The 20,313-nt window shown below is 27.2% G+C and overlaps 4 protein-coding genes across 5 annotated transcripts; 3 read left to right on the top strand and 1 right to left on the bottom strand.

The window, feature by feature from the left end:
- Positions 1-43: 43 nt before the first annotated feature.
- Positions 44-1,971, top strand: LOC113792507 (acetylcholinesterase-1-like). Its single transcript, XM_027342399.2, has 3 exons — positions 44-1,026; positions 1,089-1,713; positions 1,767-1,971. The coding sequence occupies exons 1-3, from the start codon at positions 93-95 to the stop codon at positions 1,960-1,962; spliced, it is 1,755 nt and encodes a 584-aa protein (XP_027198200.2). The 5' UTR covers positions 44-92; the 3' UTR covers positions 1,963-1,971.
- A 231-nt stretch (positions 1,972-2,202) lies between these two features.
- LOC113792508 (prostatic acid phosphatase-like) lies at positions 2,203-3,700 on the top strand. Its single transcript, XM_027342401.2, has one exon. It carries the CDS (start codon positions 2,292-2,294, stop codon positions 3,621-3,623), a length of 1,332 nt encoding a protein of 443 aa, XP_027198202.1. The 5' UTR covers positions 2,203-2,291; the 3' UTR covers positions 3,624-3,700.
- A 1,414-nt stretch (positions 3,701-5,114) lies between these two features.
- LOC113792563 (uncharacterized) lies at positions 5,115-6,886 on the bottom strand. Of its 2 annotated transcripts, XM_027342465.2 has the most exons (3): positions 6,806-6,822; positions 6,069-6,200; positions 5,115-5,896 (listed from the first exon to the last, which is right to left on the bottom strand). In XM_027342465.2, exon 3 carries the CDS (start codon positions 5,844-5,846, stop codon positions 5,409-5,411), a length of 438 nt encoding a protein of 145 aa, XP_027198266.1. In that variant the 5' UTR covers positions 5,847-5,896; positions 6,069-6,200; positions 6,806-6,822; the 3' UTR covers positions 5,115-5,408. The 2 variants fall into 2 exon arrangements, with proteins under 2 accessions (XP_027198266.1, XP_027198267.1); XM_027342466.2 differs by lacking the exon at positions 6,069-6,200 and having other exon boundaries at positions 6,806-6,886.
- A 9,791-nt stretch (positions 6,887-16,677) lies between these two features.
- LOC113792552 (uncharacterized) lies at positions 16,678-18,869 on the top strand. The gene is made up of 2 exons (XM_027342453.2): positions 16,678-17,470; positions 18,591-18,869. Exons 1-2 carry the CDS (start codon positions 16,908-16,910, stop codon positions 18,841-18,843), a joined length of 816 nt encoding a protein of 271 aa, XP_027198254.2. The 5' UTR covers positions 16,678-16,907; the 3' UTR covers positions 18,844-18,869.
- The last annotated feature ends 1,444 nt before the right edge of the window (positions 18,870-20,313 follow it).

Raw genomic sequence — 20,313 nt, 5'->3', positions numbered from 1 at the left:
CAATATTTGGACTGTAGATTCGTATGATCATCATTATATAATTTAATGGAATCCAATTTTTCGAAATTACAAATTTGACAACATTCAGCAATATGTCATCGATTATTTTAAAAAAAATTTTCATTTTTCTTCTTTCAATATGTTTTCTATTGAAATTATCATCGGCAAATGAAGCAATACAAGTGACCATTGAAAGTGGTCAAATTATTGGTCAACGTATTTATGATGAACATGGCCGATTGTTTGATCAATTTTTGGGCATTCCATATGCACAGCCGCCTATTGGTCATCGTCGATTTCATCGACCTGAACCAATTGAAAAATTAAACCAACAACCATACGAAGCATTAGAATGGCCACCAATGTGCTTGCAAAATAATCCTTGGGAAAAAAATTCCAGTTATCATAATTTCAATCAAAATGAAGATTGTCTTTATCTTAATGTTTGGTCACCAAAAGTAGATGTTAATAATGAAAATGAATTACGACCTGTTCTTGTTTATATACATGGTGGTGGCCTTATAATAGGTAGTTCTGGATACAAACATCTAGAAGGTCGTACAGTAGCAACAATGGCCAATGTTGTTGTTGTTAGTTTTAATTATCGATTATCAATTTTTGGTCTATTATATTCGGATGAAGTTGAACATATTAAAGGTAATATGGCATTTTGGGATCAAGCATTAGCATTGGAATGGGTGCAGCAAAATATCCGTTATTTTGGTGGTGATCCTAAACAAGTTACAATCGCTGGCTGTAGTGCTGGTGCATGGTCAATTAGTGCACACATTCTTTCACCAATTACAAGAAATTTATATAAAAATGCTATTATGCTTTCCGGTTCGATACAGAATCTGGTAATATCACGTGAAGATTATCGTGATGCATGGCTAAATCGTATTCGTGCTGCTGGCTGTGCAACCGATTCCGATCATTCAATCAACCAGAAAATGATTGATTGTTTGAATCAAATGAATGAAAATGAATTAGTAAAAGTGATTGACATGGATAGTTTTATATTCACTGGTAAGTAGTTGTTGTTATGATTTTTAAAAAAACTGAATCTATTGCTATTATACTTGATTTAGATTATGCATTTGTTGATGGAGAATTTTTCCCTGATCATCCCAATAATATGTTACGTGATGGTAATCATAAAAAAAATTTTAACCTTTTGATTTCAACCGACAAAGATGAAGGTTCTCCATTTTCACTATTGTTTTTGACATTGTTAAATCGAGCAGAAGATGGTCAAAAATTTGCTTTTATAAATCCTGAACCATTGGATTCATTAGATGAGGCTAAAGAAATATTAGCCACAGTGATAAAACCATTGACATCGAAAAAAAATAATGTTCCCATTGATCAATTATCAAAAATTTATTTCAATGGTTTGAATCCAAAAACAGATCATCCAGATTTATTGCGAGAAACAGTTAGTGTTGTATTAGGTGATATGTGGTTGACATGTCCTACAATTGATTTCGGTCATATCCTTCATCGTAATGGTAATGTCAATGTTTATCAAATTTATCATACATATAAGCAAATGAAAACAAATGAATGGTGTCCAAAATGGAGTGGTACCTGTCATGGTGATGATGAATTTACAATGCTTGGTGATCCTATCCGTCATCCATCCAAATATAATCAACGTATACGTGATATTTCTATGGAATTGATTTCATTTCTACATTCATTCTTACGAAATGGGTAAGGAATTTTTTTTTTATAAATTTTGAGAAAAACACTAAATATTTTTCTAGACAACCAAATCAAAATGAACAGCCGGAATGGCAAAGCTTTTTCGATGTCGATGATATTGATGGATCAAAAATAACTGTCCGACCATATTATGAATTATCAAATGAATATCGTACACATGAAAGTTATGGAATAGATTTGAAACAAAGAGAATGTCAATTTTTAAAACAATTTTATGAATATCATGATGATGAATAAATCAATAAATAAATGATCAGAAAATGTCGATTGACATGGATATTGGAAATTTATTCACAAATAATATGATTTGATCAATGAATTTTTTGATATAATAAAAAAAATTGATAACAATAAAAATTCCCAATTTTTTATGTTTTGTCTATTCGAATTGCGTATTCGAATTACGTATGTGATTATTTAGCTCAAAGATGTCAGCAATGTAGCCCTTGTTGGATTTTATTATCATTAGCAACATGAAGTGACAATAAGAAAAAAAACTTTTTTTTTAATATTTATTACTGGCCATCTTTATAAAATATCATTGTGATATCACATGCGTTTTTTCAATGATTTCAAAGACTATTTATGATCTCTATATGGATTATTCTATTCATCAATGGCCCATTCTTTCATCGTTCTTATTAATATTGTCTTTTATTGTTGTTCCAATTCGAACACAAATTGAACAAGAACAATTACAATTACATTCGGTTCATGTATTGATGCGTCATGGTGATCGTACGCCCACGCATTTTTATCCAAATGATCCATTTCAAGATGTGGAAAAATATTGGCCTGAAGGTTTGGGTGAATTGAATGATCATGGACGATTACGTATTCGTTTTGCTGGTGAATATTATCGTAAAATTTATGATAAATTTCTTCAAGATACAAATGGTTGGCCAAAACAATGTTTATCATCACCGGCACATCGTGCACAAGAAACGGCAAATTTATTTATGGAAAGTTTTCTTAATAATACAAAGTTTAGTGTTGAAGTTCATCAAGATGGTAAAATGTTATCGACTGGTGTAAAATGTCCGTTGCATGATCATGTATGGTTACAGCAAATGAATTCGAAAAAAGTTAAAGAATATCTTGATTCCAAACGAAATTACATTGATTATTTGTCCGAAAAAACCGGACAAAATTATTGGCTGAATGAATCGAATACATTGCGAAATATGGAGTTTTTGACAACAACTTTGGAAATTGAGCGTGATGAATATCATTTATCCGTACCAGAATGGGCTCTAAATCAAACAATCATTAAACAATTGGACGATATGAAACGTCATGCATTCTGGTTTGATTGGCAACCGATAGAAATACAAAAACTTCGCATCGGATTATTATTGAACAATATAACCGAACATATACGTACAATGGCAACAAACGATAATAATGATTTAGATAAGAATGATCAACGTTTTTTTCTATATTCAGCACATGATGTGAATCAGGTAATTTTGCTTCAAGCACTTGAACTATATGATCAAATTGATCGTAAACCACCATCATATAGTTCAGCTATTGTTTTTGAACATTATCAAACTTTATCATCTATGACCAAAGATACAAAACATTTTATACGTATAATATATCGACAAATTTTCAACAAATTCATACCACCCAAAGAATTATCGAAATTCTATGTTTCCGATCGAATATTGACAATGAATTCATGTCATGATGAATTCAAAAATGAAAAATTATGTTCATTTGAAGAATTTGACAAAATTACTCGACCATTACGTATTTTGAATGAACAGGAATGGAATGCAGAATGTTTCGAAATGAATCATATAACCGATCAAATTATTGCCAATCAATGGATCATAATATTAACTTTGATTTTCACCATCATGATGACCAGATATTATTTTGTAATTGGATAATATAATTTTAATTTAAAAAATAATAATACAAACACCTGTTGATTGTTTATTAAAAAAAACAATTTTATTCAACACTAGATGGCATTGTTGATAATTTTTTTTTCTAATTGAAAAATTTCAAAAATTATTATTCATTGAATAACAACAGGTTGTAATAATGTTTGAATGTCAAATGCAACACGTACAGAATTTCTTAATCATTAATGAACGTGTTTTAAATTAATCACTTTATAAAAAAAAAGAAAAAAAGAATTCGTTACAATCAATAATGAATACGTATTTTTTTTTGGAAAGCCTTCTTTCTTCCATAGAAATTTTCGTCTCTCATTTTCTTATGTTTTTCATTTTATCCTTTCTATTATCATCATCATTGTCTCGTTCCAATTTTTTCTTTTATGTTCTATTGAAATTTTCAAATAGAAATAGATAAGTTATTTCGTGCATGAATTGGACACACTTAAATTGACCAATAAACAAAACAAAACAAAAAAGGCGTTAATTGAATTATCATATTGGCCTCCACTATAGTTTAGACAAATTCGAATTGTTGAATCGAATCTATCAAGACAATCGATACAATCCGTTGAAAAGAAAAATCTTTCATTTTATCTTCTTTCTTCTCTCTTTTTTCGGAAAAAAATCATCATTATTATCATCATAAACGAAATGACAATTTGACACAATTCTTATCGTTAATAATGGCCACAATAGTTTTTAAGATAATCACAGAAAAACATTCTGAAATAACAATCATTTGTTTCACGTTTTTTTTCTTTCTCACATCTCATTATCGTGTAGAACTTTCGATGAACTTTCACTTTCACTTTCGTAGTAGCAGTATTTATTGAATGGTCATATCATCAACAAATCGCCTATAGCGATTTAAAAAAAAAATCAAAATCGACAACATTATTAAGGATGTTATTAACGAAAAAAAAAGATCGACCTAGAAACATTTCAATCATTATATAATGATATATGAAAAAAAACTCAAACAACTGGACAAACCTGTTGTTCGGTTTGTGTGTGCATGTACCCTCACCTGTGTTGATGAAATTTAGGTCAAATCATATGAAAACAACCTCGACCTTTGACATTTTTTTTTCTCACTCTCTTTTCACTATCATTTTGGTTCGAAGAAAAAAAACGAAGGTGAATTTTAAATTCTTGAAAAGTTTTTTTCTTCTTCTTTTTGAATAACTAGAGAAAATTATTTTTTATAAAAACTTTTTTATTTATTTATTTACATTTACAAAACATTTCGAAATGATGGATAATGATTGTATGATGATGATAATGATGATGAATGAATGAATGATAATCAGATTTTAGATTCAAATAGAATCTTAATGTTAATGTTATGTGTGTGTGTGTGTGTTTTCGAAGTTAATCTATGCAAATAATTTGACAATATTTTACCATATTTTTAATTATCGAATCAATTTAATCGAAGAATCAAATTAATGTTTTGTTTGTTTTTTTTTTTGTTTGTTTGTTTTGAGCTGAGAAAACAACTAAATTAAATCAATTAAAAATATAATTTCAATGAAAAAAGATTGAAGAAAAAAAAAATTTGAAAATTAAAACCAAACCGATTTCGATTGTTGTTGTTATTGTTGTTGATTATCATGTAATTTTGTTTGTTTTTTTTTTGGACATTTTACTGGTATACCATAAAATTATCGTTCATTTTTCTATATAAATATATTATGTTTCATTTCCTTTTAAAGTTTCGTTTCGGTCCGTTTTGTTCCGTTATTGTTGTTGTTGTTGTTGTTGTTTCATCTAGATTTTGGCCGTTTGATGAGAGAAAACTCGTTTCATTTCTTCCTGTTTTTCATAATGACGAATAAGGAAGGCATAAACATATGCACATAATACAATTGCTGATGATGCAAAAAATGATCCAACATCCTCTTTAGATAATTCAGCTATTTCCAATAATAATGCAATTGTCATTAAAATAGCATATGTTAATACGGATGGAAAATGTTTACGCCAAACACCAACAATACCAAGTAAACAGAATAATATAATCATAAAACAGGCAAATATTAATACACGATGATTGTTACGAAATTCCGGTTCACCAAGATCACGGCCACTAATCAATACAAATATTGAACCAATTATTACCAAACCATTCGATACAAGTAAAATCCATTTAAGTATTTTAAATATTGATTCCAATGATGGCATATAATCATTAATATTGATAGCCATATTTCTTAAATTCAATTGAATCAGTTTAGAAAAAAAATTATTATCGATTTCTAATCCGGGAAAAAAACGTAATAGAAAAAGAAAATTGAATAAATATAAAAGAACAATGAATGAAATGACGGAAATGAGGTCAGTAGATGATTTTTTCGTTTGACAAAGATAAATCAATCACCAGAAAACACACAAAGACACACAGGAAACAAAAACCAAAAACACACTTACACAGAAATATAGACGAAAGAAAATTTTGTTGGAAACAAAAATTGAAAAATTTTATAAATTAAATAAATTTCAACAAAATGATCGTCGGCTGCGAAAATATTGGTCGTTGACGTTGTCGATGTTTCTTGAAAGCTACCAGGAAAAAAAAACAACTGAAAAAATATTTTCTAATTTTAAAAAATATTTTCATCGAAAAAAAATCTCTTTATCGTTTCTCTTTCGTTCTTCATCTAACCATCTTTCTATCTCTCTCTCTCTTTTTCTCTGTTCAACACTCTCACACACTTTTATACGAAATGGAAATAAAATTATCTTTGATTTTCTGGTGGCCAGATAATTTTGTTTTTTTGTATTGAACAACAGAAAAACAAACCTGGGTTTTTTCTTTCTCTCTATTTTCACTCGATGATGCAGAAATTTTGATTTAGATCTCTATCGCTTCGTTTTTTTGCGTTATTTGATCGCATCTCTCATCTCATATCTTCAATCATCATCATTATCGTTTGTTTGATTTATTATTGATCATCATCATCATTCAACGATACAAAAAAAACAAAACAAAAAGCGCTTTCTCTTTATCTCACTCTTTCATTACTCATTCATACATTCCAGAATGAAATTGAAAATAATAATTTATATTTTACATCATTAACACTCAATTAATTTTTTTGGGTGAAAAGAAAATCATCATTATTATTGTTTTTTAAAAAAAACACGAAATTTTTCATTCAACATACCTTTCAAGTTTTTTATTTCAAAAAAAAAAAAAATCAACTGACGATTACGATGAAACAAATCTGTATTAAATCGTAATGAAATGAAAAATTTCACTTTTTAGATTCTAGCATAATGATTATATTGTTGAATATAATCATCATATCGATGATGATGACGATTATTTTCCAACAAAATTTTCAATTTTCAAATCAAATATAAAGATGATAAAGAAGTCAAAAAATGAAAAGAAATAGTTGAAGAAAGGCGTTTACTTTCTCTTTTTTTTTGCATCCATTTCTTTCTCTCATTTGCTTACTTTTGTCGTTTTGATGTTTCTGTTCCTTTCAGAAGAATTAACTAAGGATAAGAAAATAAAAGAACTTTGATTTTTTTGGATAAACATAAAACAAAAACAAAACAAAAAACATGATAGTAATGTGATAAATCCATAAATATTTTCATTATCCAATACACAACGCGAACGAATGAATTTGTCAAAATAGATTTTATCTTATCGTTTTTTTGTTTCTTTCCAAAATAAAATAATAAAATTCACAGATTTGCAATCCTCATCGGTTTTGTAAACAATCCAAAAAATGGTGGATGATAAAATGTACAGAAAAAGATAAGAAAAGAAAACTTTGAATACCAAAAACAAACAAACAAAATTACATAAATTTTGTAAGAGGGTTATCAACATAATCGATCGATTCAAAAACTTAATATCATCATGGGATACCATTTTAAAAAAATGATTTGAATATTTTTTTCCGATAAAATTCTTTAAATGCTGACAAAGAAAATTGAAAAACTTTTACTTTTTTGAAAAAAATTTCGTATTTCTCGATTTTTTTCTGGCCAAACAAAGAAAAACCAGCAAAATTTCCAAACTAGATCCATTTTCCATGCGAATATCAGTAAGGTGAGCTCATTTTTGTCTCTCATTAACTGATTGGAAATAAAAATACAGCGACAAAAATTATTATTCGTTACGGTTTTTCAAACATTTTCCAAGCAAAACAAAACAAAAAAATCATCATCATTATTTGATTTTGATTGTCATTTCGGTTGATGATGATGATCATTATAATTATTTCATTGTTTGTATGACTGTTATTATTTAATTTTGAATTTGAGGCTTGTTTTTTATTTAACGAAATAACGAAAATAAAAAAATCTCATTACATTTTCTCAATTGTGAATTCGGGTGGTAAAATAAACAATTGGATTTTTGCCTGCAAGTTGCTTACTGTTTTTTGTATTTTTATCTTACTTGCCTGACACAATCACATACAAAAACCCAGTTGAATTGAATGATGAACTGATTGAATTCTGTTTTTTTGTTCTTCTTCAATTAAATTTAAATTAAAAAAAAAAATTGCAATTTTTTTTCCATTTTGTTTCAACTAATTTCATTTGTTTCTCTTTTGGTTTTCAATTAGTCAAAATGATATATATCGTACAGTGGTTGTTGTTGTTATTTTTTCGACAAAGTCAAAAAGATATTTTTAGATTTTTTTATGTGTCCCCCACTTCTAAAAAAAAATCTTCGAAACAAACACCCACACACACACACAAAAAAGTGAAGAAATTATTCAACATCGACCAATGTAAATAATTATTAAAATAATTATTTTACAAAAAAAACTTGTAAGATGTAAAATGACAAATAATAATAAAAAAAACGTGGACAGACCGTAAAAGATATTCGGGACAAATCCATAATCTACAACATCTTCTTTCTTACATTGTTATGATACTTGTAATGATACTAAAAATGAATGTGTTTAGTCATAGTCGACAGGTAGATGCAATTTAGTAATTATATTTGAAACTTTTATTATGTTGCACACACGTATCTCTTTTTGTTTTTTAAATTTATTTGACGTTTCTCTTCAGGTATTTATTCTTGTTTCTTTTTTTCAAACGAAATCATTATTCCAACATCATCATCATCAGATTATCATTATCGCCATGTTGATAATGATATCGTTGCAAAAAAAAGATGAAAAAGACAATTGAATGAAAATGAAAAGAAAAAGAAAATTTAGGTTTCAAGCAATTCATCTCGATGATGATGATGATGATAATTAATGATAATTATCTACCATCAGGCACTATTTTTTTCCTTGTGATTTCTTTTCTCGCTCCAATCTTTCTATTTGTTGTTGTTGTTGATGATTGATTCGGTTGATTTGATTGTCGTTGTTTTTTTTTGTCATAATCATCACGGAATGGATCCGGTGGGGTTGAAATTGTCAAACATTGTTTTAATTTTTCGATAATAATAGGGGTAATTTATGTGGGTCGAAATAGTAATGTTCATAGAAAAAGGAAAAAAAAGTGAAATGTTATAAACCTATTTTGGCAACTTACCGAAATAAAACAAAAAAACAAAATCATTGATTTTCCTCTTATTAGAATTTTTACAAACTATCGACCTGATTATTGTTATGATACGTCTTTTTTTCTCTCTTCAATCAATGTTTGTGGCCATTTTTTTTTGAATTCATTCATCTGTTTGTTTTGTGTGTATACAATGATGATCGATGGATTGGTTGATTGATTATGAATGATCATACTCTTATATAACTATGAACGAAAATTGATTTCCGATTTCATCAATAAAAAAAATGGATTGAATTTTCCATCTGTTATTTATTAGTTTTTTTCAATATTTTAAAAAACAAAAGAAAATAATGTTTTATCCTTGGGCCATCATTGTTTGGCATTAATTTTCGAGGTTAAAGTGAGCAAGCAAGAAAGCGGGAAATTGGATTCTTGAAACATTTGAGTCAATAAAAACAAACAATGGAATACGTCTTATGTGTTTGGGACCTGTTTCCGAAACGATTTGAATTGTCAAAATGTTCGATTTTTGTTTTCAAATCGATGTTGACCGAAAAAAAAATTCAAATCATTATCATTTTTTTGACAAAATTGGAACAAGAAAAAAAGAGTTTTTTTCACCATTCTTTTCATCAAAATAAAAAAAATGATTGTTATTAATGTTTTCTTTGAAGGAAAAAAAATTATTCAACAGGAAAAAAATGATCATTTCTTTCGGGCAATTTTTGTTTTGCATCAGCCTTCTTTCACCACCTCCATTTCAACGAAGAAGAAAGAAAAATTTGAAACTTTTCTTCAAATTAAAACCACCAAAAACCACCACCACCATTATAATGATGTGACCTTAATTTATTATTTTTTTCTTCGTCCATAACTTCTGTTCTTTCAATAACAATTCCAAATAGAAGAATGAATATATTTTAAAACGATTGAAACGTGAACGTTTTTCCCATAACATTTCGTTCATTTGAAGTTCATGATCTTTTATTTATTTGTTTATTATCATTATTATATAATCGTTTTGGATATATCCTTGTTCAATCAATGTATGGACAATATTCGATTTTGGAATACTGCATCATTATCATTCTTATTTTATTTTCTAAATGATGTGAATTTCTTTTTCACTCTGTTTTTTTTCCTTCACTCATCATCATCATCATCATTAGTCTTAAATGGCACATTACTCTCAAACAAACAACAACAACAAAAAAAGAAAAAGAAACAAACAAACAAACACAGCACACATAATGTGCTGGACATCTAATGAGAATGTACCTAGAATCTGAAATTATTTAAATTTGTAAAAAAAACCAGATTTTTTTTTGGTGAAAATAATGATGATGATAATAATAACAGTGAATGAATGAATGATGATTAGGTCAGCAGAAAAAAAAGAATAGCTAAATAAATAAATAAAAAAAACTTTAAAATCGTAAAAACTGTAATATTTTCTTATGTAACCATTCTTTTTAAATGAACTTTTGCCATTTTGAACTTTAAACTTTGTATTTGTTCAGCAGAAAAAAAACATTATATCATTGTTTGTGTTATTGCACCCCAAACGAAAACAATCGATACATTAAGATCCGCATCATTATCATCATTATTTTGGTGAAATAAATGACAAACCTAAAAAGATATCCGAAACATCCGAACATATTTTAACCCCATACATTCACAATATGATGATGTGAAAAATTTGACAACAACGACATCAACATCAACTGAAACAAACCGAAAAAAATGTTCAAATAAGCATCAATCAATACACAAAAGAAGAGAGAAACAAAATCTCAAAATAAATCATAACTGCTTCAACTTATAATCTTTTTTTTTCTCGCTAAGTCTTTAGGATATATTAATCTGTCAAGGAAGCAAATCTTTTCATAATATATTTTCATTTTTTTCCATTAGATTAGCCTGATGATGATGATGATGATCCAGTTGATGGTTGTCGTTGTTTCCCGTTTTTTTTGTTGAACATGTTTGTGTGTAATATCTGTTTTTGAATTATGTCACAAAATGGCAAAATCATTTGTGACAAACCAGAAAAACAAATCTACAATAGCAAAGTGAATGGTATCGAACATTATCATTTTTTTGTGTATTTATAAATTCAGAAGAAGAAAAAAAATCCGTTTCAGATTACGTTCAATGTAACCATGTAAAGTGAGAGAGAGAGAGAGAGAGGGAGAGAGAGAGAGAGAGAGAGAGAGAGAGAGAGAGAGAGAGAGAGAGAGAGAGAGAGAGAGAGAGAGAGACCGAAATAGAACTAGTATTTTTTCAAAGGATTCATTTGTGAAACGAGACTGAAAAAAAATATGGAAAAGAAATTGTCAAACAAACATACACACAAAATTAGATTAAGTAAATTCAACACAATGATCGAAGAAGTAAGAAGCTGGGAGAAAAAAGATGAGATACACACACACAAGATATTTCAATCCTACAATAAAGTAGATTCGATAAAATAGATCTAAAAAGATTAGGATAAATTTTCAAAGTGTAAAACTTTATCTTGATTTAAAGACACCAATATGTTACCGAATAGTCGGTTATTTTGTTGCTTGATTAATAGATATCCATTACAAAATCCCAAATCCGTTATTTATTTATTTATTTATCAATCGATAATTTTATCATTCATTTTCTTCTATCAATCCGGATCTTTTTTTTTTGAATTCAGATGAATTTATGGTTTCTTTTTTGGAAATCATTGATTTGAAATGATGATTCATGATGATGATGATGACCAATTTGTGTTTGTCCAATTTGTTTTTTTTTTGATTTCAATCATGATGGTGATGATAATGATGGCGATGATGATGATATCAAATTAAATCTAGAAAACTCAAATTGTAAAGTAAAAAATAAATATGGTATCCAAAATTAGAAATAAATTGATGAAATGTTTCAGTTTAGTTTGACGAAAATTATGTTTTTTTTTATTTCGCCCATTACATTTATCGATTTGGAAAATTGGATATTAATGGCTGATTTGTCGATGATCTAATGATGATAATAATTTGCTGATTGTGTTGTTGCGAATGAAATCGGTCTCAATTATGGCATCCAAATTATCATTTTGACAACAATAACAATAGCCAAATAAATTGATGACAATTTGACAATTGAAAAAACATTTTTTTTTTCAGTAAATCCAAAAATAAAAAACGAAAAAATTGAAGAAAATGGAATATCGGGCGACATCTGTGGTTGGTGGATCAAAGTTTTTTTTGAATTTTTTTTTGTTTGTCATTTTTTTCCATTATCTATCCATCATTAGAAAAAAATTGTGGCCATACATCTGAACAGGAATTGAATTCAAATAACGACGTTCAAATTACAATGTTAATTAACATTTTCATGTTCATGAATGATGATGATGGTCATTCGATTATGATGAATGACTGAACATAAAATTAGGAAAATAAAAAATTTGTCATAAAAATGATGAAGCTCATCATAGATAGATTTCCTTTTTGTTTTTTTTTCTTGTATAATTCTTTTTATGTAATGATTGTTTTTTCATGTTTTAATCTGAACCATTAATAATCATTATTATTATTTTGTTTTAATCAATTTTAACAATCGCACCAATCGATAATGATAATTTTTTTTGTTTCACCAGGAAACAAATTGTTGTTGTAATTAAAAAAAAGGGTGTTAATTAATTATATTTTCTTTGGAGACAACATTTCATTTGTCACCTTTTTGTTGCTTAACATTATTATCATTTGACAATAATTGAACTTTTGACCTATTGTTGATTGAATTTTAATAAAATTCAATTTTTTTTCGGTATTTTTCCTGTGTATTTGAGGAGTAAAGTAGAAAAACACAAAAAAAAAAAAAATAATATATTTTCATAATTTGAAGGCAATTTAGTAAAAAATAAATCTAAATTACAAATTACAAAGAAAAAATGGGAAGGGAAATTTTTCATAATTTTTTCTGGGTATAGAATACAGTGGTAAATAATGGTTGAAAAAAGAAAAGAATTTTCCAGAAAAGAAAAGAAAGTAACGGAAAAAACGGAAACGAATCAAGAAAAAAACAACAGTAATGATATTTCATTATATAATAATCTCAACCTAATCAATCAAGTTAAAGCTTTGCATTTTTTTTCTGTTTTCTCTTCGACTTGCTACGGCACATTTCAATTGTAAACCATTTTGAAAATAATAAAATTTAAATGAATGAAAACTTTTCCGACCAAAAAGAAGAAAAATAACAATGATAAATAATTTTAAAATCATTTTTGACAAAACAAAACAAAACAAAAAAACTTATTAATGACAATCGATGAAATGAAAATTTTAATTATGATAATTAGTTTTTTCTTTAAAATAAAATCATTAAAATGAAAATGAAAGTCATCATTTTATCCAGGATTTTTACTTTTTTTTTCAACAATTGTATTATATGGATTAAGATTTATTCAAATCTCTCTTCATCTATAGATCAATAATTGATCATTATTGAAACTAAAATTAAACTTTTTTTTCTTGTTTTGATTCGGATGATAAAACGACACTGTAAAACTATCAACGTAAAATATCTATCACAACAACCAAATTGTATCTAATATTAGGTATTTTTGGATTGGAAAAATATTTTTAGACAAATAAAAAACAATACAGAAAAAAATAATAATAATAATTAGATAATTATCATTTAAGGTATTTTGGAAGCAAAAGATATTTACTATTATAATGATGATAACAATTTTTTTCTGTTCTATAGTGATAATTATCATTCAATAATTAAAATAACAACAGCAATGATAATAATGTGTATCGCGATTTGGTCGAATAGTTTTGAAAAATCTCATCGTTATAATAATAATCAAAATATGATATTTAATTACCGGATCTTATCATATATCAAGTATTGATCATTTTTGATTATGAGATCATCATCATCATTGCCGATGGAATAATTTGTTTTTTTTATTGTTGATTTTTTTTATTTTTGTTTGTCGAGCGGCTTGAAAGTTTTTTGCGCTCCGTTAGTTTATCATTCTATATTTAAAATAAACAATTATGCACAATGCAGAAGAAAAATTAACAAATATTTTTCGCAAAAGAAGCTACCAAAAAAAAATTAAACGGATAATTATTATTTGGCGCAACAATTATTTTGGCGATTTATTTTTCACTTTGTCAAAACAAAAAAGAAAAAACAGATTTCCAAACACAGATTTACTTGATTATTCTGGCTACATTTTTTCGAGTTTATTATTTTTTTTTCAATAATGAATTTTATCTATCATTTTGTTGAGAGAAAATATTTTCGGGTTAAAAATAACCGAATTTTGTAAGAAAAAAAAACCGTTTTTAATGTTTCTTTTGTTGACAAAATTATCATTTTCAACGAACAAAATATTTCAAATAAGAATTAGATCATCATTATATGGAGATTATACCTGGTGTTTGGCGAAATCATTAAATATATTTTATTTAAGGTATTTTTTTCCCCTGACTTTTTTTTTCTTTCTTGTACTTTTAATCACTTATAATATCCAATAATATTTTTTTTCTGGAAAAACAAAATCAGAATAATAATTAATATTATGGTGAAAATTACCTGATGATAATAATATAGGTCTAGCGAAACGAAATGATATTAGTTAGTTAGTTTGTTTGTTTGTTTCAGCTATATGAGCTAGATAGAAAATGGGGGAAATTATGTTAACTGTTTTTTTTTCAGTTGAAACAACAACAACAGCAACAAAATATAAAATTAACAATGCATATCGAAATTGTTGTTTTATACATAAACAACAGCTAAACGTAATAGATCTTTTGATGAATTTGAAAAGGATTTTTGTCTGTGTGAAGGATACAAATCTGACCATTGGTGACCATGGTTTTTCAGTTTGTCTCTGTTTTTTTTTTTTTTTTTTTTTTTTTTGATCGTCTTTTTCAATGGTCAATTTTTGTGCGAAAATGATTCGGACCAATGGATTTTTGGCAAATCTGTCGAATCTGTATTCGAGGTCAAGAAGAAAAAGAAATTTCATAAATTTTGTTGAACAACCAAGAAAAATTGAATTTTTTTCCAAGCCAGAAAAAATGGATTTCATTTTTTTAAAAAAATTCAAATCCTTTTGATTGTATGGAAAAAAATGAGAAATTTTCTAGGATTTAAAATCGAATAAAAATCGATCCATCACACCAAATACAAACGAACAAAAAAAATGAAATGTTTCATTCACATTCTGGAACAATGAAAACATCTAAATAAAGATAAATTTAAAATCAATTTTTTTCCGATGTTTTTGTTGTTGTTGTTGTCGAAAAGAATCATTGTATTTTTATTTGCCAGTTTCTATTATCGAACCAATTTGAAGAATGATGATGCGATGATGATGAGCATCATCATCATCATTGCCCTAGATTAATATCAATCATTATGTAACCAATATTTTCAACAAAAAAAAAAATATATTGATCGATCGACATAAAAATTTCAATTTTCCCAAATTTTCAATTTTATACATCGATATATTCTTATATATTTTTCAATTTTTTTCCTTTCAATTCAACACTTTCAATCATCAAATACATTTTTTACATTAACAATGGGTATTAACAGGTCGAAATTATCATCAAATGATGAATTGATCATTCATACCAACAACGACAACAAAAAAAAATTGATCACAAAAAAATAATTGATCGATTGATTTGTATTCTTTTTTCATCCGTTTCCAGCAAACGTTTTTTTCTTTCAAAGAATAATGGATCATTCATATTGAAATTTCCTTTTTTTAATTTTTTCACTAATAATAATTAGAGATATACTTTAAATAACTTGTAACAAAAAGTTCAATTTTCCTTTCACAAAAAAGAAATAAACATCATTGCGAAATACGAAAAAGAAAAAAAAATTATTTGATGACAAAAACTATTTCCATTTCCATTCATATCATCATCATTATCATTTGTCTGATTAAAGGAACCAAATAAAAAAAAATAGGGGGCAATAACACATATATTTCAATGATTCTTATAAAATAGAAGATGAATGCTTTCGATGATGATGATGAACGACTTTCGATGTTGATGATGATGATGATGATGATGATGAATCCTGGCTACCGATATTCAATGGATACATAATTATTAATGTGCATTGTATGAATGAATGGAAATAATTTTTTAAGAAATGAAAATAAAGATACAGATATAGAGCAAAAGAAAGTGAATGAGCTTGTGTAAGAAAGAGAGATAGAGAAAGAAAAAAGGTCTATTTTTCCTTATGTAAGATTGAAATAGATTTTCTTTTTTCTTACTTTTTTTTTATATCGAGAATTTCAGAAATCAATTGAATTTTCTACCTGTTGTTGTTTGGTGTTGATGATGGTGGTGGTGGTGGTGAAAAAAAACGGGAATGAAAAGAGAATAGGAAAAGAGAAAAGTTTGCTATAATAATATTGGGTGAACAAGGTGTGTATATAAATGATGAATTGAATAACAAATTATTTTATTTGAATTTTGTTCAGTTATAAAATTGTTTTAGTTATGTAAGATTAAGTTTTTTTGGATCGAACAAACAGACAAATTTAACAATTTCAATGATTTGTTTTTGAAATTCTTAACAAGTGTTTTCATTTTTTTTGTGAAATTTTTTCCGGTTATTTTAAAATAAAGGAACGTTAAAGTGCCGGTGTTGGTGTGCAAAAAAGTGTCTATGTGAATGAATGTTTGTTTGAGAAAGAAAAATTCTTGAAAAATTTTATCTAAAATAAAATTTTCCGAAAAAATGAATAAAATACAAAATTGCCGCTTTCATCCATATTATCATCGTCGTAATGATTTATTTATTTATATTATGATTGTAATCATATCGATGATTATTATTGTATCAGCTGAACCACAAGAGAAAAAAGGTCTATTTTCACAGATGAATAATTGGTTTGCAAAATTACGTGGTAATAAAGATCAAAATAATCAACAAAATCAAGATGATCAGAAAAAAGATGATAAAAAAGAAGAACCAACAACAATGCGGCCACAAATACCAATGGGACCAGCTGCAATTTATCCACCAATGTTCGGTATGGCAGCTGGACCTGGTTTTGGACCACCAATTGGTGGTCCAGGATCACCATTTGCCGGTATGGTTGCCGGTGCACCACCACCAATGTTTCATGGACCAATGACAGCAATGTCAACACATCAATTTGCAGCACATCATCATCCACCACCACCACCAAGACATTTGATGCATGTTGGTCTATCACATGGTTTTGGTCCATTTATTGGTCATCATGGTACGGGTGGACCAATATATTCACCATATTCACAACCATCACATCTTATGCCGTAAGTGTTTTTTCATTTCAAAAATATTTAATGAATTCTATGCGCGAAATACTCGAAACAAAATTTCTTTTTCTTATGATACGGGTTTCAAACATACAATCCAAAATAAAAAAAACATAATCAATCTCAATTTCTATCAAATAAACAAACAAACAACAACAACAACAACAAAAAAATCATGAAATTCAAAGTTGACAATCACAAGCACGAACATGAACACAATTTCTTATCTATTTTTGGGTTTTTTTTTCATTCAATAAGATTATTTTTTCTTATTCCTCTTTTTTTTCTTTTTTCTTATTCGAATCCATTCGGATTCATTCATGAAAAAATACAAAAATTTAAATGAACAATTGCCATTCAATTTCGTAGTGTTGTTCACAATCGGGTTTGAAGAAAGAAAAAAAATTTTCATTTCATTCAAGATGATGATGATGATGACAAATATAAACTACTACGCGTACAATACTCTAATATACGTTGTCATACAACAACAAGTTGGTAATAATCAGAGCAAGACAATTTCGATAGTAGAGATTTTTTATTCATTCATTCATTTATACAATCATCGTATACAGTCGTAATACGAAAATGATAAAAAAAAATTCATTGAAATAAACTATTGGTTGATTGTGTGTGCGTGTATGTAATTATATAATATAGACCTGAAGCAAAAGTTGTCTGATATTCGATCATTATCTTCAATCAAGTTATAAATCAATTTTTTTTTCCATTCACTTTACTTGAAGATAAAGAAAGAAAGTGTGAGAGATAAAAATAATTCAGAAAGATGGATTGATGTTGTTGCTAAAAATTCAGGAAATTGATTGATTTTTTTTTTTTGGCGAAATATGAGGGCGAAAAATTAGTTCCTCAAAAACATTGGTAAATTATCTTTTCCCATTTCGATTCCCGAAAATATGTTTATAAAATTTGAACAAATAGTTTTTTCCTGATCTCGATAGATGGCGATATACTTATCAATTTTAACTTTATTCCAATGAAAAAATAAATCCCATTTCCTGATATTTATTTTATTTTATTTTGTTTTTCTTGAAACTAATTTCTTTCCATTTTTTTCTATTCTCATTTATTCCAAAAATTTCTTATCCAACAACAGTATTCATAATGATTTTGCTGATACATATGGTTCATTTGGTAGTCCATATTCAAATGAACCAAATGATCCAACAGAAACATTTGCCGGACCACCAGGTGCTGGTCCAATGTTAGGCGGTGGTGGTGGTGGTGGTGGTCCACTTGGACCACATCATCACCATCATCATCATCATCATCATCCTGGTTCGAATGCAGATTCAATGAGTGATTCGGCTCCTGGTTCATCAAATTATGATGATCAATATAATAAATAATGACAACAACAACAACAACAACAACATCAACAACAAAAAAATCCAACATAAATAATTGAAATTTCAGATACAAACAAACAAACAAATAAAAAAAACAAAATGTAATCAAGATAAAATACACATTCAAATTCACGAACACAAATACATATCTTTGTTCAATCACCTCTCTCTATTTTTTTTTCAATGTTCAAATTATCAATTCAACCCAACCAGATGGATTCATTGAAAATTTTTATTTCAAATTTATTCAATTTTATCATTATCATCATTATATTGTGTTATTTACAACATTCATCATCATCATCATCATCATATTTCATCATTATTTGTTTAATCGATAAGAATAAATAATCTACATTTTCCTCAAGACAACAGCAACAAAATTCACCGAAAAATTTTTTTCCACAAAAACTTTCCAAATCTTGCCTCATTTTCCAAAAATGTGTTTTTGGCTTCTTCTTTTTTTAACACACCAAACACCTACACAATTTTATTACAGAAAAAATCCAACAACCAATTGCCATATAGAGAATATATTTTGTTTTCATCATATATCATCAGCATTTATAATTATTATTCAAATGAATTTCAAATTTTTTTTTGTTTCTATTCCAAGTATTTGTTGTTGTTGATGTTGATGATGTTATTCTTCTACTTTTTTTTTCCTGATTTAAATTTTCAATTTACTAAAATTACCTAACCTAACTAATACACATACATCATTTCATTTTGATAGTCAAAATAATTTTCTTTCATTCATTCATTCATTCATTCATTCATTAACTTTAATTCATTCACAATGTTCACATCAAATTCTAATTTTATTCATTTCTTTAATTCTTCATTTCCCATTTAATTTGTTTTTCTCATTCTGTATGAATCTACGAAAATTCATTGAATTTTATTTTCCTGACACACACAGACCACACAAACTTTTCAATGTTTTTTGTTTTTACCTTGCTACTTAAAAGTCCACTAAAAATTAATTTTACTTTCAGAAAACCAGAAAACAAAAAAAAAACAACTAACCCAGTTTGGATGATCTCTCATTTTTTCTTCCTAAAATTTCTTTGTTTTTATTTCCATACCAAAGTGGTGATTTTGTATATTCTGTTTTAAGGTCTTTTTTCCTTTAAGGTTTTATTTATTTTCTGTCAAATTTACAATTTTCATTTCTTTATCAAAATTTAAAATTCCAAATTCTCTTTTTTCCATATGATTCAAAAATTCAAACAAAAAACTGTTCAATTTGTTTTTATCACTCTCAGCTTGCATACCTGACAAAATAATTTTCAAAATTTAAACTTTTTTTTCTCTAAATTTGTAATTTATTTGAAAATGTCAAACTTTTTTTTCAATCAACAAAATTCAAAACCTTAAACACAAATATTACATTATCAATCACACCACACCACAACAAAATTACCTTAGTAAATTCTTACATTATTCCAAAAAATAAACTCACAGACA

Source organism: Dermatophagoides pteronyssinus, unplaced genomic scaffold, assembly GCF_027571235.1.
Source record: "Dermatophagoides pteronyssinus isolate colony J.1.1.1.1 unplaced genomic scaffold, Derpt_VIB-CSIC_2022.12 sq0010, whole genome shotgun sequence".
NCBI classification, from domain to species: domain Eukaryota; kingdom Metazoa; phylum Arthropoda; class Arachnida; order Sarcoptiformes; family Pyroglyphidae; genus Dermatophagoides; species Dermatophagoides pteronyssinus.
This window is presented reverse-complemented; position numbering and strand designations above follow the sequence as displayed.